The sequence below is a fragment of the Hyaena hyaena genome, unplaced genomic scaffold (assembly GCF_003009895.1).
Source record: "Hyaena hyaena isolate Hyena2069 unplaced genomic scaffold, ASM300989v1 scaffold_249, whole genome shotgun sequence".
NCBI lineage: Eukaryota > Metazoa > Chordata > Mammalia > Carnivora > Hyaenidae > Hyaena > Hyaena hyaena.
The window spans coordinates 425,001-452,837 of record NW_024080880.1 but is presented as its reverse complement, the minus strand read 5'-3'; the positions used below and the strand labels follow the sequence as shown (position 1 = coordinate 452,837).

The 27,837-nt window shown below is 34.5% G+C and overlaps 1 protein-coding gene across 1 annotated transcript in view; it reads right to left on the bottom strand.

Annotated features, from left to right (window-relative positions):
* GRIK2 (glutamate ionotropic receptor kainate type subunit 2) overlaps nt 1-27,837 on the bottom strand; it is a 397,494-nt gene that overhangs the window by 97,745 nt on the left and 271,912 nt on the right. The window contains exon 13 of the mRNA XM_039244665.1: nt 25,671-25,888. Coding sequence (XP_039100596.1) covers nt 25,671-25,888 — 218 coding nt within the window. The remainder of the gene's footprint in view (nt 1-25,670; nt 25,889-27,837) is intronic.

The following is a 27,837-nucleotide window of genomic DNA, read 5'->3' as shown; positions in this document are numbered from 1 at the left end:
GAAAACCCTAAAGACTCCACCAAAAAAAAAACCTAATAGAACTAAAAAATGAATTTTGCAAAGTTGCCAGATACAAAATCAATGTACAAAATTCTATTATATTTTTATATCCAAACAATAAACTATCAAAAAGAAAAGTTAAAAACAATCCCATGTATTGCATCCGAAAGAATAAAATATCTAGGGAAAAATTTAACAAAGGAGGTGAAAGATCTGTGCCCTGAAAACTATAAGTATTGAAGAAAGAAATTGAAGAAATCACAAATAAATGGAAAGATATTCTATGCTCATATATTGAGAAAATTAATATTAAATACCTACATTAATCTGTATATTCAATGCAATCTCTATCAAAATTCCAATGGCATTTTTCACAAGACTAGAACGATTAAAATTGTACAGAATCACAAAAGATCTCAAATAGCCAAAGCAGTTTTGAGAAAGATTAACAGAGTTGGAAGCATAATGTTCCCTGATTTCAAATTATACTATAAAGCTATAGTACTCAAAACAAGACAGTATTTGCATAGAAAGCAACACAGGGATCAAGGGAACAGAATAGAGAGCCCACAAATAAACCTATGCATGTATGGTCATTTAAATTATAATAAAAGATGAAAGAATATATAATGTGGAAACAGTATCTTTGATAAATAATGTTAGGAAAATGAGACTGCCACATGCAAAAGAATCAGACTGAACACTACCTTATATCATACACAAAAATTAGCTTAAAATAGAATAAGAGCTTCAATTTAAGACGTGAAACCATAAAATTTCTAGAAGAAAACGTAGATGATAAGCTCAACTTTGATGGCAATGACTTTTGTGACCTGACTCCAAAGGCAAGGATAACAAAACAAAAATAAACAAATGGGACGACAACAAACTAGAAAGCTTCTACACAGTGAAGGAAGCCATCAACAAGATGAGACGTCTACCTACTAAATGAGAGAAAATATTTGTAAATCATATATATAAGGGGTTAATAATCAAATGATTTAAAGAACTCATATAACTCAGTAACAAAAAACCCCAAATAATCCAATTAAAAAATGGACAGAGAACCTGAATAGAAATTTTTCCGAAGAAGATATACAGATGTCCAACAGACACATTTGGTTTTATAGTTGTAAATAAAGATATAAAAGATTATTCTGCAGATGTATAATCTGTCTAAGTAGCAGAGATTTTACACCTTACAAGAATAACTGTCTTAGCTTTAATTTTATTATATCATGTTCTTATTTTTAAAAATAGAAAAAAAGAGTTCTTATTGAAGAGTGAAGATACAATGATACATATTTATGTTCTTTTAAAATAAATTATTGCCACTTTTATTAAATTGATAATTAGGTATTGTGGCTCAGATATTCATGATCTTATCTTTATCAAGAGTGCCAGGAGCCTCACAGGCCTCTCTGGATGGCAGTCACAGCAAGGAAATGGCAGTGTTTGCACAGCTCCTGCCATGAGGAACGAAAACTGGTATCTCCTTCTGCTACTACTGGCTCATGTTGGAAATGAGACTGCTGGTATTGACCAGGCCTCACAATATTCCAGATCAGACCGATATTCCCGACACAGATTGCTCATAAGGAAAGGCATGTCCTTGCCTTTCCAAAGAGACTTCAGATGATAGCATTGTGGATGATTGTCAAAAGGCTCTTCCTAAGGGTCTTGCAGATCCAAGATTTACATAATAAAGGGGGCTTGAGTCTGGCCCTGAGGCAAAGAGCCTAATTTAGAGTTAAGGGCAAATATCTACCCCCACCCATTTGTTTCTGCCTGGAGCATTTTCTGGCCTTGTATATGCTGATTACTCCCTGTGAAGGAACCTATTGAGGAACTTCTTCTTTTGTGATTATGAGAGCAAAGGTATCTCCAGAAGACCTGTTTGACCCCTGCTCACAGAGAAGTAACTTCACCCTCTTATGCTAAAAACATTGTCTGGTATGCTAAAGATGCCTTCCTTCCCCATAAGATAAGCATCTAAATCCCCTACCTGAATCACTATTGATAAAGGTTATGCGTGAGTCTCCTACAAGTCTACGTTCTGGGAAATTCTTACATATCAAAGAAGTTTGTTGTCAGAAATCATTGTCTAAGGCAAATGCTACTTCTGTGCCATCTCCAAAACACTTAAAATAAAGTTGAGCCCCAGTCAGAGCAGAGATGCCTGCCTGGTGATCAGAAAGAATCTCTGGGGAGCTCGCTCTCGCTCGCTCTCTTGCGCGCGCCAACACCGTCCATCCTTCAGGGACCCCTGGACATGCCGGAGCCAGCCTCCGACACAAGAGTCCAAATCTTCTCCGACAACGTTTTTAATTTTTCACTTTACAAGAACAGATTGTAAACTTAATAAAATGTTTTACTAAACAAATTATCAGAATATATTTTATAAGAAAACTATCTATGGGAGTTCCCAAATGGTTCCTAGAAAACCTGAGAGATTTGTCCTTTCATATTATTTTTCAAAATGTGAAAAATTATTAAGTTCACTTGTATACTCCATATTAATTATTAAGCACTGAGCTAACTGGGAAGAGCTGAATGGAGAGTTGTCAAATTAGAGACATGCTTTCTTAGTCAGGTTGTACAGGTTACCTATTATTAGGATAACTACCAAAGTAATTTAAAGTTTGACTAAAAGCCCTGGAGATTTTACAGTGCTCTCATTATCTACATAATATTCTTACCTTCAGGGGAAATACCGATCATTTTTAGGAATAGTTATATATTATATAATAGAGAATTTCCTACTTCTCCATTTTCATATTATCGGTTAACTGGAGCAAATTATTTAGACCCTAAAGCACGTCTAAAGCCCCTACTATACGTTAAAGGACAGGATTTGCATCTTTTTAATTTTTTTTTAAAGTTTATTTATTTATTCTGAGAGAGAGAGAGAGAGCAGAGATAGAGAATCCTAAGCAGGCCCTACATCATCAGTGCCAAGCCCAACATGGGGCTAGAACTCACCAACTGTGAGTTCATAACCCGAGCTGAAATTAAGAGTCAGATGTTTAACCGATTGACCACCCAGGTGCCCCAAATGTTTATAACTTTAACAAAAGAGCTTCTCAAAACTCTATGGAAAGGCTGTTCCACGTACCTGAATTTTTCATACTTAAAAGAACAAAATCTAGGGGCGCCTGGGTGGCTCAGTAGGTTTAGCGTCCGACTTCGGCTCAGGTCATGATCTCACGGTTCATGGGTTTGAGTCCCACGCTGGGCTCTGTGCTGACAGCCACCTCAGAACCTGGAGACTGCTTCAGATTGTGTCTCCCTCTCTCTCTGACCCTCCCCTGCTCACGCAGTCTCTCTCTCTCTCTCTCTCTCTCTCTCTCTCAGAAATTTAAAAAAAAAAATTAAAGAACAAAACCTAGGCTTCAAAGTGACACTTCTTAGAATATATTCAGACTAACGATGGACTGAATCAAGATTTCCAGGTCTCTTCCATCCCAAAACAGGAATACATGATGGAAACTGACTGCTCTCCCATGATTATAAGAAAAATAATTGATTATAGATGAATGAAGAAAATTTACTCATTTCTGTTTGTTCAGAATATTGTCTACATTGTTTTTTGTATTCTGTTTTCATGGTCATACATAGAAACTCTATTTTCCTTCATGAATATTACTAACATTCAGTTTTGTAGACTTTGGTTTTGTAAATGGAAATGACCATGTTTAAATGACTCTGACTCATTCTCTGGAATTCAGAAACTCTCATTAAGCCTCTTATTTTTCCTGGCAATAAATTATTTGCATAGTTTCTAAAAGGATATATTTTCATTTTTACTAATATACAATAGGACAATCAATTTTGCAATCAAGACCATATCTGGAGTGTCACATTTAATAATAATTCTCATTTAATCACGTATGACAAGCCTATTGTTTAAAAATAAGGGTTGGGGCACCTGGGTGTCTCAGATGGTTAAGTGGCTAACTCTTGATTTTGGCTCAGGTCATGATTTCATGATCTCATGATCTCATTTCATGAGTTCAAACCCATGAAACCCAACCCAGAACCTGCTTGGGATTCTCTCTCTCTCTCTCTCTCTCTCTCAGTCTGTCTCCCTCTTTCTCTCTCAAAATAAATAAATAATTTAAAAAAATAGGAGTTGACTTCATGTGTGCAATCAATAGCTACAAAACCCTCCTAGGAAAACAGGCCTGTTATTTGGCTTAAAAGTTCTAGCCTTACCAGTAGAGAGGAAAATAACTGTCTCCTAGGACAAGAAACTTTAAAAATTTCAGAAAATCTTAAGAACAGAGGAATTCACCTAAACTCATTTACACAGGTGAAATTTGGAGGGCAGTTTTCCGAGTGTGGTCAATAATAGCAGGTTTTAAAATTGTGATACAGGGTTACATAGAAAAACTTGCAGCTAAAAGTTAATTCTGTGATTTACCAGCTGGCAAATGGTTCCAAGCTTTAGATTTATAAATCAAATTCAAGGAAGCTTACATAGTTAATTAAGACATTAGCTACACCTATGTAGTTAATCTGGCCTAATTGAAGAGACTGGTGTTTTTGTGATAAAATAATATTTAGAAGCTATGTAGGAAAACAATGGGGGAGATGTTCAGAAAATATTGCCCAAGACTTAGAAATGGATTAAAGGATTCCTGGGTGTTCTTTTAATGGAAGGTTGGATATTGTCTAGTGGATTATCTAGGGATTATCTGATTCTAAAAGAGTATACATTGGCTGCTTTTATACTGACTATTAAGAACCCCGTAGACATAAACATTGTCTTGTACAAAACTAATAGTGGTATAAACATTTCTTCTCCATAACAATGCAAATTAATTGTATATGTTAGAGTTAAAATGATTTACAATCTATAGAAAAGTTTACTTCAAACATATTTTATTAAACTATAAGAAATCAACCCATTTTACATATATTAGCAAATTCATTTTTATATTCCCAAATTGCTTCAAATCTCATTTGAATGAATTTTTTTTTTATAGATACACATGGCTTAATGATAATGTCAAGCAACTGTCACTTGCCAGGCAGTATTCTAAATGCTTCTTTTGAGTGAATCTTAACAATAAAATCTTTGATACATGTTCATTTATAGTCTCATAAAAGTCATATTTTCAACTTTAAAAAATTATTCTTTACCACCACAATATTCAGTAAAGTATCACTATACCACCAACGTTTAATTTTCTTGATTTCTCCTAACAGTTTATCTTGTATATATGCTGATTATAACACTATTTTTTATCACAATATATATTTTAATAATATCAGGGTCATATTCTCTACATCTAGAAGTTCCTTCCTCAACCCACAGCCTCACATTCCTTCCTCAAAAATTATATAAAATACAAAGTCAGTAGGAGAGTGTATAGGGAAAAGTTGTCATATCCCTTGTAATATAAGTGGATGAAAGAACAAAAGAACTGTAATGCTCTATTAGAACAATGATCCAGTACTGCAGTATATTTTTCTTTTATAAATATGTGAACAAATTCATTGAGCAAAAGACTTATTCAACAGATAAAGTACTGAATTAAGCTCTTCAATGCTTTTACTATTTCACTTGCTTATCTGACTCAGTTAAGTATTAGTTATAAATCATTCATCTCATTCTCTCATTCACTGAATCATTTACGTATGGGCAGTTTCTTGAGCACCTATGATATGCCATTGGTTCCATTATGTGCTCAGGAAAATGAGATGACTAGAACACCCACATCCTCAAAATGTCTTGTTAGAGGAATTAGGAGCCAAACAAAAAATCAAAATAGAGAGGGATTCAGTAATGTGCTTACCTTCTTCCACAAACTCCCTTCAGTCTTTTCAAATCCCTATTCATTCTGTCAATCTAAAAATCTATTGGGGCATCAGTCCTTTATGGTATTTTTCTAATTCTTCCCCATTCCAGGAACACAAGATTGTTTTAAAATGCAAAAAACAATTACTGTAGTGCATCTTATCAGTAGAATAAGGACAAAAGCAACATGACCATACCAAAGACTCAGAAAAAGAATTTGACAAATCCAGTACCTCATCAAGATGAAAACATTCAAAAACAGGAAAAAAAATATATATATAGGCACACATGGTTATGGATGCTGAGAACTCCCACGATCTGCCTTCTGCAAGCTGGAGACCCCTGAAAGTCCGTGTTATAACTCAGTCTGAATCTGAAGATCTGAGAACAAGGGAAGCTGATGATGTAAATCCTAGCCTGAAGGCAAAAGACAAATGTCTCAGCTCAAGTATCCAGGCAGAGACAGAATTTAACCTTCCTCTGCCTTTTTGCTTTATTTGGGCCCCCAACAGACTGGATTATATCCACCCACAGTGGGGAAGGTGATTTCTTTATTCAGTCCCCCAATTCAAATACTAATCTCTTCCAGAAACACCTTCACAGACACACCCAAAAATAATATGTAACCAGAAATCTGGGGACTCAGTTTCCCAGTCAAGTTGAAATATAAAATTAACTATTGTCTTCATTCTGATATGGAACTGCTATAAAAAGAAAAAAAAACTATACCTAATATAACAATAATAGTGAAAGACTGAATGTTTTTCCCTAAGATCAGAAACAAGATAAAATGTATATTCTTACCACTTCTAGTTAACGTTATACTGCAATTTCTTGTATTGTCGGGGAAATAATGCAAGAAAAAGAATTGAAAGACATTTGGATCGGAAAGGAAGAATTAAAACTATCTTTTTTTGATGATAGAATCTTATATGAGATAATTCAAAGATATCTACTAAAAAACTATAAGAACTAATAAATGAGTTTAGGCAAGTTACAGTATATCAGATCAATATACAAAACTCAATTCTATTTCTGTAAACTGGCAATGAACAATCAAAAAATAAAATTATAAATACAATTCTATTTATAATATCATTAAAAAGAATAAAATACAGAGGAATACATTTTTAAAAGAGGAACAACATTTTTATAAAAAAGACCTTCAAAACATTGCTAAACTTAAAGACCTAAATAAATGGAAAAGCATTCCATGTTCAAGGGTTAGAACACTTAACATTGTTAAGATAACAATTATTCCCACATAGATATACTAATTTAATTCAATCTCTATTAATGTTCTACCTGGCTTTTTGCAGAAATTGACCAGTTATCCTATAATGCATATAGAAATACAAGGGGTCCAGAAAAGTCAAAACAATCTTAAAAAGAAAAAAGAAATTAATGACTCACATTTCCTAATTTCAAAGCTTACTACAACATTTAAGATTGTGTGGTATATAGATGAGGATATACTTATAGATCAATGGAAAAAACTTAAGATTCCAGAAGTAAACCCTTGTGTTTATGGCCATTTGGCTTTTCACAAGAGCGTCAAAACTATTCAATGGGGAAAGAATAGTGTTTTCAACAAATGGTGCTGAGACACCTGGATATCGACATGCAAAGGAAGAAGTTGCCCCTGTTCCTCACATCATACACAATAATTAACTCAAGGCCTCAGAAGAAAATGTAGTAGTAAATCTTTAGGATCTTAGGTTAAGAGAAGTCTTCTTAGATGCTTTTTTAAAAATTTTTTAAAAATTTATTTCTGAGAGAGACAGCGTGAACAGGGGAGGGTCAGAGAGAGAAGGAGATACAGAATCCAAAGCAGGCTCCAGGCTCTGAGCTAGCTGTCAGCACAAAGCCCTATGTGGGGCTCGATCCCACGAACTATGAGATCATGACCTGAGCTGAAGTCGGACGCTTAACTGACGGAGCCACCCAGGCACCCCTTCTTAGATGTTATACTAATATCAAAAGCAACTAAAGAAAAACATATGAATCAGATTTCATCAAAATTATAAATTTTTGTGCCTTGATGGACGTAATTAAGATAGTTGAAAGACAACCCGAGAATGAAAGAAAACATTTACGTAGCATATTTCTGATGAGGTATTTGTATCTAAAACGTGTATACAACTCTTAAAATTCAATAAAAAAGATAAATAGCCCAATTTAAAATTAAGAAAAATCTGACTAGATATTTCTCCGAAGATATACAGATGGCCAATGAGCACATATAAAATGCAAAATATCATTAGTATCAGGGAAACACAAATCAAAACCACAATGGACACCACTTCATTCTCAACAGAAGGACTGATCAAAAAGGTAAAAACTGTTGGTGAGGATGTGAAGAAAATTAGAATCCTCTATTCACTGTTGATGGTAATGTTAAATCATGCATCCATTTGGAAATCTGTCTAGGACTTCCTCAGTTAGTCAAACATAGAGTTATCATATGATTCAGCATTTCTATTAGTAGATATGTACCCAAGAAATATGAAAACATATGTCCATCCAAAAACATGTATATAAAGTCATAGTAGCACTATTTATCATATCTGAAAATTGTGGTAAGAACATATAAGATCTCTGCTTTTAGAAACTTTCAAGTTATTATATAATAATATCATGTAATGTTATATTATATATAATATATATTCTAGTATAGTATTATATATTATAGTATTATTAATTATAAGGTAAGTTATGTATTTAACCCTTTTAAATGTCTTATATATATCATGTTAAAGAAGAATGGATAGAAGATGAAGGTTTCCTTCACGGTTCAAGTTATAATGACTATACTCTAGGAGGCAGTTTCATGTATATACAGAGTACATTTAAAGGTAAACTTTGAATAACTGTGCTCAACTCTGTTACTGTTCTAGTAACATTACAGAACAATATATTAATATGGTAGAAACACCAAAAGATGGATCTTCACAACATGGAAAATTAACATAGATAGACATCTTATTGCTGGAGACTGAGAGAAATTTCCTTTTCTTTTTCTTTTAAATGTTTTCTGTTGTTTTTGTTTTTTATTTTAATTTTAGAGAGGGAGAGCATGAGTCGAGGAGAGGGACAGAAGGAGAGAGAGAGAAGAATCTCAAGCAGACTCCATGCTCAGCAAGCCTGATATGGGGCTTGATTCCACGATGTATTAAAAATAAATCAACGACCCACTCTTATTAGAATAAAATGCTACTGCTGAATTGAAAGGACATAGGCACACCATTGTTTCCACTTGTACACTATGCTCCTTGTAAATTCTCTTTGTCCGATAAACTTAGTAGCCATTCTTTGTTTTTGTAGATACTAATTTTGAGATGTGGAGTATGTTTCCTGGTTCTCACTATTGTCTGGACTTGTGTGTTAATTTAGGGGCTACAAATACTAGAAAATGACTGGGCAAGCAGTGGTAAGAGGGGATTATCTGTACGAGATGGGTGGGACAGAAGGGGGTGATTGAGTAGTCTGCACTTGGAAATGCTGAGCAGAGGAGAAAAGCAGAAGCAGAGTTACTTCTCTGTTCAGAATGCCAGAAAGCTATAGTACCATATGTTAGAATGTATCAGGTAGATCTAAATATTGTTATTTTTGGACACTTTCATTTCTTAGTAATGGCCATCTTAGTCACTTTCTTCCATTTTGACAATATGGATTCCTTGTTATTGTTGTTGCTGCTGCCACCGTTGTTTTGTTTTTTATTTTTTAAAGAAAGGCAGGCTGCCACCTGCAGTGCCTCATTTAGATGGGTCTGGAGTCTTGGAAGGTTGACCATCCTATGTTCTCCTACAAATGGCCCTTGACAGCTTGTTTGGAGGTTCTAGAAGGGAAGTGCAGCTGCTCGTTTACCCTTGACCAAAGAAAGTCCTCCTCTATTTGGGAAAGTAGTCTTGTCCTCTTCTACTGAGCACATAGCTTTGGGAGGGATGCACATGGAGTGATGAGGAAGGCAGATACCTGCCTAGCCAGCTAGATCAGCTGAATCAACCCCGGGGACCAATGGGGTGACATGTCACAGCCAGGCCACCCTCACACCCTACCATATGGATTCCTAATTTACTCCATTCTTCTTAATATATGTTAATATAGCTCAACAGAAAAAGGTTAATGACTACTCATATATTTATATTTCCAGATTTTTTTCCCTTTTACTTGAAAAAAAATTATATTAGGAAGCCTAAACAGATAACCTTAAAACCATCTTTCTACCAATCAATTTTCCTTCAAGGTTTGATTAAAAGCATTTATTAAATTTAATATCTGAAGGCATTAAATTTCTTTTTAATATTTTAATGCAACAATATTTTAATGCAACAAACATTGAAAATGAATAGCTCAATTGGTACCATAGGTATTTAAGACATAAAATATTTCTTTGCTATACATGTGTGTTTATATATAAACATATTTTGAAAGTTTGTGGGGCTGCCTGGGTGGCTCAGTCGGTTAAGCCTCCATCTTTGGCTCAGGTCACAATTTCACAATTCGTGAGTTAGAGTCCCATGTAGGGCTCTGTGCTGACAGCTCAGACCTGGAGCCTACTTTGGATTCTGTGTCTCCCTCTCTCTCTCTGCCCTCCCCCACTTACACACACACTCTCTCTCTCTTTCTCTCTCAAAAATAAAATAAACATTAAAATAAAAGAAAGTTTGAAATGACTAGGTGAATGGGCTTGGAAATTAGCAAGTGACTTTTTGTTTCTGACTTTAACTCAACAAAAAACATTTCTAAAAGTATCATAAACACATTCTTACAACCCTATTTTACTGATGATGAATCTCGGTATATGTCCTGCCAAAGCAAGCATGCTGATAATGAATTTTTAAAGCATATTCCTGAAAAGAGCATCAGTGCCTGTGTTCAGTGGAAATATGAGATATGCAAAGCTATATACAGGCTAAGTCTTTAACACCAAAAACAAGAGAAAAATGAGATCAAAATATATTGAGAAAATACTAGAGGCTTTTTTTTTTTTTTACAGAATATTAGGATTTATCTTTGTAGGTTGGACTTTGACATTTTTTCCTTTACTTTCCTACAAATCTATAGCTCTCATGAGTCATATGCATTATTTTTGTAAGAGAAAAGAAAACTTGTTAAAATTACAATGGTTAATGTTTATGGAAAGGAAGAGCAATTTAAAATGAGGGTTTTTCTTCTATTTAAGCATTAATTATGAGCATGAATTGTTTGTGAAAACAGATCTCACACATTAATAGAAGGGTTATTAATTAAATAATCATTAATAAAAAGATAATTAATTAAAATTGGATGTATGGATGGAACTGGATTCATGATGCATTTTATCTTTTTAGCAGTCCAAGAAAGTAATCTAGCATATTTTTAATAATCTACCGTCAGGATCAAATCAACAATCACACGTAAATGTAATTCAGTATCAGCTTTTGGCATTAAGCATAGGTAAATTGGATGTATTTCTAGGAATGCAAGCATTCATTTTGAGGGAAATGGTTTCATCTGCTACAGAGTTTAACAATTCAACTATTAAGCTCCTTAAAATAAGAATAGCAGTAAGTACATCCTGGGAGTTTATTACATGTTTAGTGCTTTATGTAAACAATGTCTAAGACTGTAATTAAACTCCTAGTTTACCTATAAAAAGACAGAAGCCCTAGGTTAAGTAAATCCCTAAAGAGTGACAGATATATGATTTCATGACAAAACCTACTTTATGCATTTAATCATTTTGTCAAACTGCACTGTATTAGACTCAACAATCCTTTATATCCATTATTAATGCTGCTTTCTAATCATTTGGTCTTTATTTAATTGTTTTTGTAATAAATTAAAATGAAGCATAAACTCATAGTGTTCTGAAAACAGTCAAGAGACCTACAAAGCAAACTAATTTATTGTGTAACCTCTAATTAGCTGTAATTACAATATTTAATAATTCTACCTTTAGAGACAATCAAGTCTTTTCACTGAATTTTACTAGTACTATGGTATATACAATAGGCTTATAATAATCAAAAGTATTATTCAAATGCTATCAGGAAAAATAAAATTATAATTTATTGCCAACCTTGAACTATTCTTCCCCTAGAACAGATTTAATATGGAAACTGGGTATAAGAAAAATAAATCATGTAATCATTCATAATTTAATTCCAATTAAGGTAGCATATCTTATTCCTATAGAACACTCTCACTCATGCATGTGCATACACATGCAGACACATTCCCTCGTCTGGAAAGTTCTTTACTTATGAAATTGTTAAGGACTTTCTTTGACTACAGGAGGTCAATGAAAGTGCTTAACAGTATGCGTTAGACATTTAACAACTCTAGGCAATGTCGCAGTCAATAAAATCCCAGAGAAAAGAACTTGAATTATTTCAGAATCTGACCTCTTTATGATGAAGACATTTAGCATTAATGTTTAATCTACTCAATATTGCTTTTTGAAAAGCGATATTTTTGAGGAATCTACTATATTCAGCTTGCAATTATCAATAACTATTAACAAGCTCTAAAGTTTATTTTGTCTTTTTTCCAATCCATGTCAGGGTAGACAAAGGGTATAAAAAAACAAAGGATGCCTTATGAGGTATGTTTCCTATTGGTGAATATGAGTGGTGAAGTAATAAGACGATTCACTATCAGAGGTGCTGATGACCCTAAAATATAGGATCATCATTTTACTCGCTTCAAAGGGGGAAACACAGTTCTGTTTTGTCTTTAAATGAAAGTTTATACATCACAGATGGAAGCAGTAGTAATAGAAAACCTCGTTTTGTTTTATGATATAATGAGAGAACCTACTTAACTACCACATAATGTCTTTAATCAGCTCTTAATATCAAAAAACATTGATATTGGTATTTTTGTTATTAGGACTTTTGGAAAAGAGATAGGAAAACAAATGAACAAAAGAATATTCAGCTGACCAAAAACACTAATTAAAGTGTATTTGCAACAACAAAAAATAGCACTCCTCTCCCCCCCAAAAAGACATCATGGTGCATGAAAAATCAAGAACATTAACTGCCAAGTCATAGGGTATTCTGTATTAAGTACAAGTTTCACAGTATTCATTCTTTAATTAATGGACAATGTAAAAGGATAATATGTTTTTGTTGGTACTCTAAAGTTCCATTCCCCCCTACATATTAAGCATGATTACTTGATCTTTCTTAGCCACAATACCAATTAAAATAATTTCCTCAAATAATATACAAAGCAGAGAAGCTGAGTTTTCGGTTTTTTTGTATATTTGTTTTAGAAATACCAAATGATGCTTTTATGTTGCAACTTATACAGAAGAAGAGAAATGTCCATCTTAAATTTTTTAACTAAGAAATAGAACATTACAAGTTTTAAGTGACAATTTTTATATATATCTAAGCCTATATTTTTATGTCCAAAAATATGCCTTTCCAAATCCCTTTCAAACTGTGGCCTAACCAGTGGCTATAAACTCTTACAGTGACAACAATTATCCATTATGCAGTACTTGACATGCCAGCTCTACATTGCTATATTAACTGACTTTCGAGTTTTCTCAGTCCCAGTGGGGCCCTCTCGGCTAAGATTGATGAGGTGCAACGTGGTGTTTGAGCTGCCATGCTGACTTGACAAACAGCAAGAGTGGTCCCTGCACAGAGTGGAGGAGGGAGGGCAAAAGAGAGACAGAACCACAGTGTATCCTCGAATGACAACAGCCTCCTGCACTTGCCTTTCAAGGCAATTAAAACATTGTTTCTCAGATTTTACACTTCAGTCAAACACAAAACTTCTTTCTTCAATTAAAGTGTCCCAAAGCTTCATTGGTACATATTGAAAATTAGAGAGGGATTAAACTTTTGTCCCTTAGACATTTTAGAGAAAACGAGACAAAAGTTGCTGCTCTTTCGAAGTTTAAATACACTGAAACTCTAATAACTTCTTATAATTCCCCACGTGGTTTTATCGCTTACTTTTTAACTATTGAATTCACTCTGGCAAGGCTAAGGTAATAAAACCCATCATCGTCTAATTTTCAGACAGCTTGATAGAACTAATGCTCTTAGTATAGATAAAGTGTAATGAAGCACTTTCTTTCCCATAGGAAAGTCTTCAACTCATATGCTTTGATGCCAACTAGCCTTCACATCTGCTGTTTCACCATTGATAGCTGTAACTTGGCACGCTAACCTAGTGTCTGATGAAGCAGCTTTACTCAAAGGCACCATTTTATTTCTTGCAATGGGAACATAGTAAAATGGTGTTGGTTTCCTGTAGGCCTTATGCAAATCCCTGTAATAAACATAGGATCAGCCCTCACATACAATAAATTGTGTGTTAGATGAGGATGGGGGAGGGAGACAATCTCCTTGGGCAAAAATAACCCCCTTACTATGCCAATAAATTAAATGTATTATAAAAATTGGTTTAAATATTCACTTCAAACATGACTAATATCAAAACCATATGATACTAATAACAATATAACAACACTTTTAAAATACCAACCTTGTTTTATTAAACAAATTTTGCTATTCAACCTAATGTTAACATTAATTCATTACCTATAACTGGTATCTTAAAATTATTAAGGAAGAAAAACAATATTTGGGAGAAAAGAGAAATGGTATGGCTACAAAAATCTTTGCTGAGATCTTTCTTTTAGATTTCTAGAAAAGCTGTCTGATGTAAAATGAAGAAAACATCAATTTGGACAGATGAGTATTTCAGTAACAATATTAATCACTAATCTAAACTGACTGCTAGGATACACTGGTGTTCAATCACATAAAGCTTTCAGGGTTTGTTTCGTTAAGTTTGCAGAGAAATCAAAACAATAAAACAGATTATACACGAACTTGAATGCATGAAATAAAGAATTCAAAATAAAGTTTCTATTTATTCTATGCAATCATAGAGTCATTACTTAATTAGTAATTTACAAGCAAGTTAGCCAGAACAGCTTTTGGCTTGGAAGCTTAAGTATATCTGTTTTCCCATCACCCATGTTCGAGCAGAATGTGTAATACCATGTTTGAGGAGTATTTGGTTTCAGTAGAGATATGCAGAGGGATAATGAGGAGTTCCAAACACAAAAAAGATATCAATTAGAATTTTATAATAATTTGTCGCCTCCAGTTAACATAGGTGCATTTTCTTTTCCACAAGGAGGGAATGACAGTAGTTCACCAAACACTACAGAATAGTCCTGACAGCTCAGGGAACAAAACTACACAAGCCCAAATCTCAAACTGTTGTGCAGAATCTAATTTGATATATAATTATAAAGTAAGGTACTTCATTTCTTCTTAATCTGGTCCCCATTATGTAAACACAAAAGTCACATATACAATCCTTCCAAGACATTAATATGCCTGCTTATGGGTCTCTAATTTCTCCTCCCTCCTGCACAGTGGAAGAACCTGTGACAAGACTTACAAAGAAAAGGTGAATATATTCCGTCTCTAGTTCCCACAGTATATATATATTTTCAACTTTCACTTGGAGACACAACAAAGGTCAGGATTTACTCCAGCATAATTCCCTGAGAAAGGAGAAAGCTCTAGCTGTCTTCATCCCCTGCTACAAGTCAATTCCTATGCCTACCCACTGGGGACTTGCAGGAATAGTGTCAGAATGAAGGTGTAATTGGATTATTCACTCTCAGCAAATCTCTTTTGAAAAAAAGTCTTTAAACACACCCCAGGTAAATAATTTGAAAGAAGTAAGAGTAGGGTCAACAGATTTATCATCATTTCATGCTTCTGTCTGATACTTTGTGAATTCTTGGTTTCAGAACAAAATAATACACAAACTAATATAAAAAAATGGAAGTAAATGCAATTGGTTATTAAATATTGATGCCAATAATGAAAGAATTCTTTATATTTCAGATTAAATTAACTCTTTCTTCACAGTGGATTCACCAGAAGAACTTATTAAAAAAAAACAAAAACTCAGATACCAAGAATCTTCCCTCAAGATATTTTTAATTACTTGGCTTGGAAGGGGCCTGGGCCTCAGTATTCTCTAAGAGCCCTCAAATGATTCTAATGTTCTAATGTGCAGGTGGGTTGAGACTACTGATTTGAACAAATGGGTGTTTTAAATGTTTCTGAAACTTAATGAATGATATACCCAAGTAGGATAAAATAATGACTCTATCTCTTGAAAAAGAAAAGTTGATGTAAAACTCACGATGATCTTCTTGACTGCTAGAGTAATGTGTTTGTCTATCGCAGACAAGACCACATTCCTACATGACATTCATACTGTCCAATTCCATTGCTTGCAGCACACCCACATCTACTCTTTTGATAGATAATAAACTGGCCCATAAGCTGAAGTAGTGCTTTAAGTGGGGGATAGGATAAGTAGTAAGCATTGCTAACTTTGTTGGGCTACATTCTGGAATTTATGATGCATACACAGGGAGGTACAAACTTATCAATAACAACAGAAAACTGTTAGTCACAAAACTTTGATGCCAATGTACTTATGCTCCTATTAATATTCCATTTTTAAACTAGTTTCTAGGCACAGAAACTACAGCCTCCAGGTGAGACACAAAGCTGAAATTTGAGGTCTAAATTATTGAGGAGAAAAGGGCAGTGTCATTGCTAAGCATAAATTGACTCAAGTAAATAAAAATGACTTGAAAGCAAAACTATGTGGCATGTTAGTAACACCTGAATAAACAGGACAACTCTTTTACAAGCAAGTATTTCAGAAATAATCCCTGTGCTTACTGAGGTACCTTACGTATTTCTAATTATTATATTGTCAAAGAATCCATCCTGGATGGTAGTGGAAAATAATTAAAATACATATAGTAGTAAATTTGGTACACAGTGAAAGACATACACAATTTCTGTCCACGTGCAGATAGTCATTGAACCCTTTCTTTGTGAAGACCATACTTAACTGGGAATTTACTACATAGAATATGAAACGCATTTAAAGAATAAGTTCTGGATATCTAATATACAGCATTGCAATTATAGTCAGCAATGCTGTATTATAAACTTAAAAGTTGCTAAGAGACTAGATTTCAATTGTTCTTACTATAAAAAGGAAATGATAATGATGTGATGGAGGTATTAGCTAATGCTACAGTGATAATCATACTGCAATATGTAAATTTATCAAATCAACACATTATACACCTTAAACTTAAATAAGATGATCTGTCAATTATATCTCAATAAAAAATAAAATGAATCCAAAAGTCATTTTGGATGATCTTTCTCCTCATTGTAACTATTTTAGGTCAATTTTATGCATATACAAAATGGAACTTTCAAAATATCATACCACCAATATGGCAAGAGGAAACTAAATATTTATTTCAGAAAACCCTTTCCTAATGTGAAAAGTGCACTCCAGATGCCACTTTGAAAATGCACTTCTCCAATGTGTAAGTAAATCTTTTCATGGTAAATATATTATACTTTCATTACAACTGCTGCTTAAATAAAAACAACAAACAAAAATTATGTTTTGCAGAAATAAAGGAATGAAAAATGTCTAATGCATGGTATATGTTTTTAAATCCATTTATTAAGTACATGCAGTAAACTGCCAAATTTTTTAAAAATCTAACTCTCAACTCAAAAGTTACTTCTGTTCTTTTGGCATTTAAGAAGCAAAAATCACTCAAGCTTTCAAAAAATCATTATAGGCATGTCACACAAGCAATTCAGGCTTAAAAACCTATACTGCCACCCCAGCATAATTTAATTTTAGAAGACCATTGAACTGATAAGATCAGAATAAGCAAAAGATTATAAAGAACATGTTATAGCTATATCTGCCCCAATGGCTTAAAGCAAATGTTTTAGAAATTTAATATGATCAAACAGTTGGGGTCATGTGAATGAGCCAAAATGACTAATGCACTTAGCTCTTCTGAGTAATGATGGTTATGCCATGATATCTTTAGCTATTACTTTTATTATTGATACTACCAGCCCCTTGGTTATTGCTTTCATAATTAATAAGTCAGTTAACCTCTCCATGGCCCAGTTTCCTCATCTGTTAAATGAGCATAATGATAATTGCTTCCTACCTTCCTGAGGGGTTACAGTAAAGATTAATGAGTTGACATTTAGAAAGTACTTTGAGTTCTCCTAAAGAGGGAGACTATGCACAAAGAAAACAAAACAAAATCTTCTGCAGCTAAGTATCAAAAGACAAAACTTTTCCTACAGATGGATGAATCCACTTGCCTATTTCCTAACATTACAATCTATACTTACAAATAAACTGACTTTTAACCCAAAGCTAAAAATGGAAATGCCATAGAGAGCTACATATTTTGAAAAAACCTTTGTAGTTCTCTACAGAATAGCACAATTTGAAAATAATCTCACAATCTACCTAAAACCCTCTGTCATAGGTTTTCCTTCAATGGATGCAATAGGCATTGTGTCAACGGATAACTACAGAATTAGGTAAAAGAAGAGAGTTGCTGCCATAAAGAAAACCTGAATATATAACACTGATCTAGGGTCACATAAATTTTTTATTCGAAATTTGAGTTTTTATTCCTCCAGGACAACTTGGACTTCACCAATGCCTAGCTTTGTGGGGCATGTAGTGTGACTCATGACTGTGGACACAGTATCACTGTAAGCCTGTGCTACCTTCAAAGACACGCGATTACATGAAACCTGACTTGCCTTTAAAAGCGTGAGCCCCATTTTCTTCTTCCTCCCTCCAAGCTTTGGTTCCTACGCCCCCCCTTCCTGGGGCTCCTTACTATCTGGGTCACATAGGGCTTGGGCTGAGCCCAGTGTTGGGTTAGCGGCCCCTCTGTCACCATTGGCGCCTGGGCCTGAGGCCTAGCCCATGGCCTCTGGAGCTCATCGGGAGGCGCACCCGGGGGTGGCCTGGGCCATCAGACTGTCGTGTTAGGCTGGGTCCCAGGAACCTGGTGAAGCCTACGGACCCGGCCCGATGGGGGGGGGGGCGTGGGGGGAGGCGCTGCTGGGCTCTCTGGGGTGTCTCTGAACTCTCATTCTAGCTGTTGAATTGAACCTCAGGGCGGCCACGCCTCACTTTTCCAAATCTCAAGTGCCTGGGAGAGCGTCCGGCCTCATTTGTTCTGTCCTACAGCATGGCCCCGTCCCCCGCAGGGCTTGGCAGAGTCCGCAGGGAAGGGCTGAGGGCCACCCCAGCCTGTTCTGAGGGGAGCCAGCTCCCGCTCTGTCCGACAGTACAGGCAACTACACTCGCGTTTCTTCCCTGGCCTGTGAGGCCCACAGCCTTCAGACGTGCCCTCCTCCCACACCCCTGCACCCCACAGATGAGAGCAGATTGCTTGTCCCCCAGATGCCGGAATCAAGGCGGGCCTTGGCGGTGCCCTGCCCTGCTGACGGCTTCCAGTAGCCGGCCCAGGTGGCTCTGAGCCCAGCCTGTGCCCACACCTCTAGAGCAGCTGGGGCCACCGCCTGCTGCCCCCTGCAAGGAGAACACCCCTACCCGAGCCGCCCAAGGCCTGCTGAGGATTCGAGAGCCATGAGAACTTCTAACTATTACAATGAAATCATTAGAAAGAAAATGGGGAAATAGGAATTGGTAAATATAGGGGGAGATAATATTTTAAAAGTGTGCCTTGTAGTAAGTTAAAAGATTGAAATGCAGTAATAATCTTTGGGACTTGGCCAAAGAAATGTCCAGACAAAATGACAAAATATTCAAGTAATCAGCTAGTTACTTTTAGCTACATAGGATAAAGTAGTATCAGAAAAAGATAGAATATTAGAACTCATAAGAAGAACAACAAAGAGAAAAGGAGAGGGAAGAAATAATTTAAAAGAACTGGGCTATTTGTAAACAGCACTTAGCAGTGATATTGTAGATTTAGAATTTGCACGGTTAGGTAATTTTAAGCATTCCTAGTCTTCAATGTCTTAAGCCAGTGAAAGTTCTCCAAATTATTTCAACATAGCACCAGTTCTTAAAGAATTAAAAAATTATCATGTCGCTTGAGGTACTTCATTCAGTCCTCTGAAGACGTTAAGGCAATGCCTTGTAGATTTTCACCTCCAGTACAGAGCTTCTATTCCAAAGTAACAATTAGTCTAGAGAGAGGTATGTTTAAAAAAGAACTGTGGTGTGGTTTTAGATTATAAATGGACTCAGTTGGATACATTTGAAGGCCACAAATGTTTAGCTGAAATGGTATTGGCAAAAGCACTGTCACCCTGGTGTAAAAGAAACAGAGTCTGTTCAACATGTACTAAAGACTTTGGGCTTCCAAGTTTCTAGAAATAGAACTGCTGACTTGTAAGCTAAATAAAGGTTTAGTTCGATGCCACCAAGAGTTTTTTGCTGTTTGTTAAGCAACATCATTGTGGCAGTTGATAACTAATAAAGCCCAAACCATATGCAAAGCCTGTGCAGGGAACTATAGAGATTCAAATGTGAATGATATAGATTCAATCCCTGGCTGCCAATCCCCCCCCCCCCCCCCCCGGACTATGCAGTGTGGTGTAGAAACAGAGGAACTAATAAGACAGCTTGGGTTGAAAATTCAATAAGAACTGAAGTAAAAAGTGTTCAAAGAATATAAAAAAGGAGTACCTTATCCAAATTGGGTAGAGCATGTAGGGGAAGGATCATGAAAATTTGCCTAGGATAAGCGAGGCATGAATTAGGATCTAAGGAATAAAGAGAATATAACCAATTGGTTGATAGGAAGAGACAGAGATGGAAAAAAATGCATAACAGGCATTAGAGAAGAAGGTGCATCATGTACTTGTGACAAACCTGGGAGTAGTTTCAAGTGTGAGAGCAAGTGGCTATAAAAGAAAAAGCCAGGCCATGATGATGAGTCAAACAAAGACAAGAAAAATGTAACATAAATTAAATCTCCTTACAGTTTGCAGCCCACTGATATACACCTGAAATAGGCAGAAGGTGACCTTTCTCAAACTCATGGCTACCTTACTTCTTTAATGTTTTCATTTTATTAAAGACTAAAAGTAACTATCTTAACAGTAGCTAGCCCCTCAAGGTCCTGAAAGCCTCGCTTTCAAATTCCTTAGAGACTTATGCTATCCCTAACTCCCACTAACGTAAAGGCATATAATCAGTCACTCCTTACAACCCCAGTGCAGCTCTTTGTGCCCATGGGTCCTGTCCCCGTGTATCTTTTTGCACCAAAGACATCTCAAGAATTCCTTCTTTGCCATTTGCTCAAGAATCCCAATTATGAGGTGGCTGTAAGCAGGCTGAGGAACTAAGTTTATATCCTAAAGCAAAGGAGAGAGGATCATTTTGGAGGACTTTAAGTCGCTCTGGTAGCAGCACAGAGAACAATACAGACAAAATTGGAAAAAAGAAAGTGAAATGATTAACTACAAAACCAGAGACAAAGATGAACTAGTTTTTGGAACCAGGACCATAGTAAAGGAAGTAGGTATACAGGAGATAGAAAGGACAGGTGTAGGCAGTGCTTGGAGATGTAGGAGATATGTCTAAGATTTAACACAATTCTTACCACATAAGAGATGATCAGTGACTAATTCTTGAATAAAAATTTGATACCTTACAAATGAATATCCATATCATGTAATTGATAACATAAGGTGCATGGCAATACTGGCTAAAATAAGACATCTTAATCATTAAATTAAAAACAAGTTAAAGTTAAATATTTATATAGTTCCCTTTACCTATGCTTTGCAATAAATTCCTCCCAAAAATTGTTAAATGCACCTCAATATACCATTTCAAACTACACAGTCTAGAAAAGAGTTTTCTTAGTTTCTTTTTATTTCACTTATCAAATTAAATCTGACAATAATAATCAGAAGACTGAAGCAATTTCAATTAGATAAACTGCTGTGATCTCTTTTTAAATCTATTTCAAAATTATTTACCCTGCTGTGGGTCATAGAGACATAATTTACTTGACTATTTTTAAAATCATCCCAAATTCCGAACATTTTTAATTGGCCATATATTTTAGTAATGCTAATATGTAACATCTGTCAAGCTTTTACTAGATGGTTAGTAAACATGTAGAGCTTTCATTTAATACTCAAAAAAATACTGTGAGAAGAGTCGTGTTAGTCATTCCAATGTAGAAATGAGGAATCATGGGTTTATGAGGAACAGTATCTTACCTAAATACAGCCAATAGGTGCTAGAGCCCAGAATCAAGCCCGGTTTCTCTGATTCCACAGTTTTTTTTTATTCATAACAACTATTCTGAATTATAGACTTTCTATTTTTAGAAGTATTAAGTGATATGCATTGTATGTTTGATACTTCTTAAATGTTCTTTTAATATATGGCAGAACCTTAAAAAATAACCATAAAAAAGATATCCCCTTTGATACCATCTTTTTTGGAAGGGCGGACTGTATTGGCATACACAACAAGCCAGAGATTTCAGGTAAACCAAACCCAGAGAGAGAATTGGCAGAAACTGGAAAACCTGAGTCATGCGTTGCATAGAAACAAGGTGATTCGGCATCATTTTGTAAAACATATGACTCACTTTGAAAATATAGCAATTCTCAAAAGAAACTGTAACACCTACAAGCTCTAGCTGAGTTATTTTCGAACATGTAATCTATATGTATTCATTTTTCTAATCTTTATACTTCCGGAGAAGAGAATGTGCTTGTTGCTTAGTAACATTCTGTGTAGTGTTCAGCCCTGGGGTGAGATTTCAGTTGTAGTACACCAAATTACCAGATTCCGAGAAGGAGGTTTTGACAAATCCTTTACTGTTTTTCAGTGAAAACCTGGGCCTTCAGTTATTTAAATATGATTAAGAACATATATTGGTGATATCATACAGTTTTCTGCTGTTTATAAGGAACAACACTTAAGAACTACCATCTGCTCAATTTTGAGTTATTTTACCAGTCATGGCTTTACATTTGTCCCTGAGAAGAATGCACATGGAGTGTAATGGATATAAAAGAAGAGAAGAAAGAACTCTTCTTGAAGACAGTATGCACATAAGCTCAATAAACAAAGTCAAACACGTTCTTTGAAAAAGGATTATTTTAGTTATAGAATGGCACAACTCTGTGTTTTTGCAATACCGAGGACTTACCCCTTTAAGGCCAGGTATCTTGAGCCAGTTCTTCTTGCTTGTAGTAACAAAACTATACCATTCTTTACAATAATTTTCTGGAACTGAGCATTCCAGAACAATTAACTAACAGCTGGGTCTTGTTAAATTTGTAAAAGCAAGATGGAAATTCCTTTAGAAATCAATGCCTTAAGGGTGCTTCCTAGAGTGTTTGTATGCATTGCTGTTAATTAAGAAATAAAATGGTATCAAATATAAATAGAATATACACACTAGTCCCTGGTTCATTGTGGAGTTTCAAAATGAACATGCAATTACTTTTAATCCAGATTGCTAGGGAACATTTTTTTTAACTTTATACCCATGGCTGGTATAAGCATAAGTAAAATATGAGGTTGAAATCAGTACCTTTTAGGGGTACACTAAAATAACTAAAGAAAAGTTTAAAATTCTTTTAAATTCCATTTTTTTTATCATTTAAAAGTATGAATTCAGCATGTTATGAAGTTACCAACATAAGGTAATTGTCAACTTAGTAATTATCACTGTGTGGTTTTTACTGTGACTAGTATGGATTCCAGAAAGCCTTAATTCTACAGAAAGAATGTGCTGTTGGAAACAGAGTATTGTTCTATGTCAATTTTCTCTTGGTGCTGGAGGTTCGCTTGCATGTGAGAGAGAAAACAAGGGCTAAAAGAGTAAGAAGAAAAGTCAATAGCAAAGAAAAGTGAAGGTATTCAAAAAAGAAACTAACACTGCATAATTTAACTAAAAAAATAAAAATTAAAAAAAGTATATAAAAGAAAGAAGAGAAAATAGAAAAGACTGAAAAGAAAAAAGGAGAGAGAATAATCTCAAAGATAAGGAAAAAAAGAATTTTTTCTGAAATTCATTTTCCAGAGATAAACCTTGCTTATAGTATAAGTGCTTTGAAACCTAAGATATTTGAGTCTTCTCAAATATAAAAATGAAATGAAACCTCTGATGTATATTTGAAACAGAAATAATAATTTTTGGTGTCAAATCACTTGATTTAGGTACTTGGTATATTTTTTACAAAATCTATTTCAAAAGTCTCTTGAATAGTATAATAATTTTAATGATCATATATTCACTCCCTAAAAGTTATTGACACAGACAATGTGCATTTAACATTTTCAACAGCTGATTTCCTTTTAATAAAAAAAAAAGCTATATAAGAAAAGCGATCTCTATTAATTCTGAATATCTAGTTGGGGAGCATTGATCAGCTATAATTAATATAGTCAAATAGCACTTACTGATCATAATATTTTGCTCATTTTTAGTTATTCAATACATTCGATTAAATAATAATGATTTTCCAAATAAGTGTAAAATACACATTTAAGCTTTCTTCTAGCCATATGAGATATTCACTTTGAAAATAATTAAATTTTGTTATATACATTTGACAAAATAATCAATTTGTCTCATTCTTTGGATATTTAATGTCCTCCAGAACTCTAGAAAAAGAGATTTAGTTTTGTGAGGACTTTTACAACAAAAACTATATAATTCTTTGGCAAAGTTTTGGTTTTAAGTAGTATAAAGCTCAGTTTCATGATTGTTGATTTAGTCATCCAGTTAAACAATGCTCTCCTTGGAAGTGAGAAATAGATGTTATTTGCTCTATGATACCAACATGTAATGCAATATCTGGTATTCAACAGTTACATGCTGAATGTTTTATGTAATAATTTATTTTATAGTTTGAGTCAATTATTAAAAAAATTTACCACTTCTGCATATTTAAACTTCCTATTACATTTGTATGAACAGTGAAGGAAAATACGAGTGCTTAAAAATTTGCTTGACATACAAAGAATTTAAAGCCTTGGTAAATATAAAAGAAATTAGGAAATGATATTGTCTCCCTAAAGTGAAATCTCCCCATTTAGAGTACAGTACTTTGGCCTAATGAGATCAGCTAGAGTAAGAAGAAAGGAAGAATAAAGAGGAGGGTAAGACACTCTATATCCTGGAACTTGGTTCAAGCACACTTTCCATTTAAGTGTTCCACAGAGCCGTCGCTCTGAAAACCATCGTGAGTTCAGTGGTATAGCTCATTTCAGACTCTGTGACTTATAGAACATTAGATGAATGTGCATACAACAACAATTGTTTCTGTTTATTCCTATCATTTATTTTCCTTCTTTTACTGTAGGCTTCTGAACAAGTAAATCTTGTCTCACCTCCACAGAGAGAAATGTATGTATAAGAATATTATGTATGTATGTAATCATTCTATTCCTCTGGAACATCTAAGCCTTGTAGAGTCAGAATCTAATACTATTTAATATATATCAATAAATATATATTAATATATAATTAATACATTGTATCAATATAGTCATTATGTTAGGTATATATTGATATATATTATATATTAAGTTTATTATATTAATGTAATTAATATATTAATATATACTAATAAATGTATATACTTACATTCAAAAATAAAACCTTGTTGAGAAAAAAAAATGTTACCTGTGGGTAGAATTGCCTTAGAACAAAAAAGAACACTTGCAAAGCAAGAAATCCTTGCCATTTGCAAGTATTAAAATGTGTTGCCTAATGACTGTGTATTTAGTTGTACACATACCTCTCCATCCCCTGAGGATTACTGATTATTTTTTATTGTTGATTATTATTGACTGTTGATTATTGAGGATTATTGAGGATTACTGACTATTGATTATTCTTCACAAATAACAGTGTTGCTACACCCTTATATCCATTAATAGACAGATTTGTTTGCACTCTATCATTTTAATATGTAAATTATAGACAATCGGTAGGACTTACCTTGAAAAAAGTCATGGTTGCACCGTCCTCCACTGCACCATACTCTATCTTGGTTTGTTTAGCTAAATCATCAGCAGAGTCAATAGGGGATTCCATGCGCTCCACTGTCAGAAAGGCGGCTAAGTTAGCAGTATACGAAGAAATGATGATAAGTGTGAAAAACCACCAAATGCCTCCCACTATCCTGGTGGAGAGCGCTTTGGGCATGAGCTCAGAACCTAACAGAGATTGGGGGGGGGGGAAAGGTGAAACGAATACAGAGAATTTGATCAACAGTCAGGTACTTTTGGTCACAGTGGCAGAATGGAATCACTGTGTGATAAAAGCTTACATCATAGGTTCACATATTGCTTCCGAAAGCAAGCAACAACCACTGGGAGAGCAGAGGCAAATTTCAGATAATAAACAGTCTCTTAGGACATTTGTTAAGTATAGTGGCAGGAGACTCAAGTTCTATCTGAGGCAGGACAAATTAGTAATAACCTTTATAAAAATAACATTAGAAGGGGGAAAATATCTCTAGTTTATAAAATACTTGTATAGCTTTTCATATTCTTATTAATTACTTCGGTTTCAGAAGAAATGATTTAATGTACATTCAAACCCCAATCTTAACAAGCTTTATGTAAAGTTTCGTTTTTCATGTGCATGAGAGCATAAATTTTGTCTATGTTTCCATTTTAAAAAGTTATGTTTTATAAAAATAAATTTCAATTACCTATATCCTTGAGATATGAGGTTTTAGTCTGGGTTTATTCCAAAATAAGATAGTAAATTATTTCCTTATGTACAAAAAAAATGTCTCCCATCACTATAGTTAGCCTTGATGAGAAGAATCAGAATAAGAATAAATATATTGTCACAAATTTATTTTACACATATATATATTTCATAAATATATTACAAACATGGCTGGAGTTGCCTGCTCATGCTATTAATAAGAGAATGGATCCAAGAACTCTATTTTACTTTTGATTATTATTAATTTTAATTAATTTACATTTTAAAATAAATTCCTTGTAATTTTAAAATCAGGCCTTATAGTTTTACCACATTGTTTAAATTATGTACACTAGTTACAGTCTTAATGTTGAAATGAATACATATCAGCATGCATGATTTTTTTAATAAAAGTATACTAAATTTATGGATATATGTAATATATTGCTATGCACTTTTAATCATTTTAAATCTAAAATCAGGAAAGCACCAGCTACAAATTACTCAATTTTTAATAGGGTCTGAGTAAAATGGAATGAAGCAAAGATGGACTCTATTTGCTGATTTGTTGATAGATCTTTCATATAATCACTGATGCGGTAAGGTAGCACATCTTTAGATGGAATGAAAAATACAACAAATCATTCATGTTAACACGGTATCATGAATGGAATATATCAAAACAGCCCATCTTACACTGCAGTTCATCTCACCCTCATAATTTCAAACAAACAAACAAAATTTTAAAAAGCAGACAGACTTGGACATGACAGCCAACTCCAGCTCCAGACTCTGTCTACCACTCTGTTGGGGGAAAAAACAAAACAAAAACAAAACAAAACAGAAAAGTACCTTTCTGATGTAGTTGCTCCTAGGCCCTGTCAGACACACACTCGAACACTGAAATACTAAAATATTCTCAAGATGATCAGCAGCAGCTTTGGCTGCCCATTCTACTTTTTTTTTTTCCCCCTTAACAACAGCACCAATAAAGGCAAAGACTGGGAAGGAAAAGAACAGTGGAGACATTCGACAAAAAAAGGCCCAATTACCACAAGTTCGTATCTTACCCAAGGACTTAAAGCGAGTCCCTCCTAGGCTTGTGAATCAGAGCCTGGTTAGGGGCTGACTGTCATGTACTCAAGGTAACGTCATGTCCAGCACTATATCCCACTAATTCCTGGGGAGCTGGGCATCAGCCAGTTTAGTATGGGTTCCTCTTTCATGTATCCACCAGCAGTGAAGTAGTTATGTGGCAAAGCAAATGTATATTTGAATTTTTCATTGCTTGGGTTACTTGTCATCATTTTCAGAGATATCAAATATAGTCTGAATTCTAATGGCTAGATTTTTTAGCTCTCAGGTTAATCTGATCAGTATGGAGATTCGCAAAAACCTCCAAATACTTCAGAGAAGATAAGTGAAAATATTATATTTTTTCAAGGTG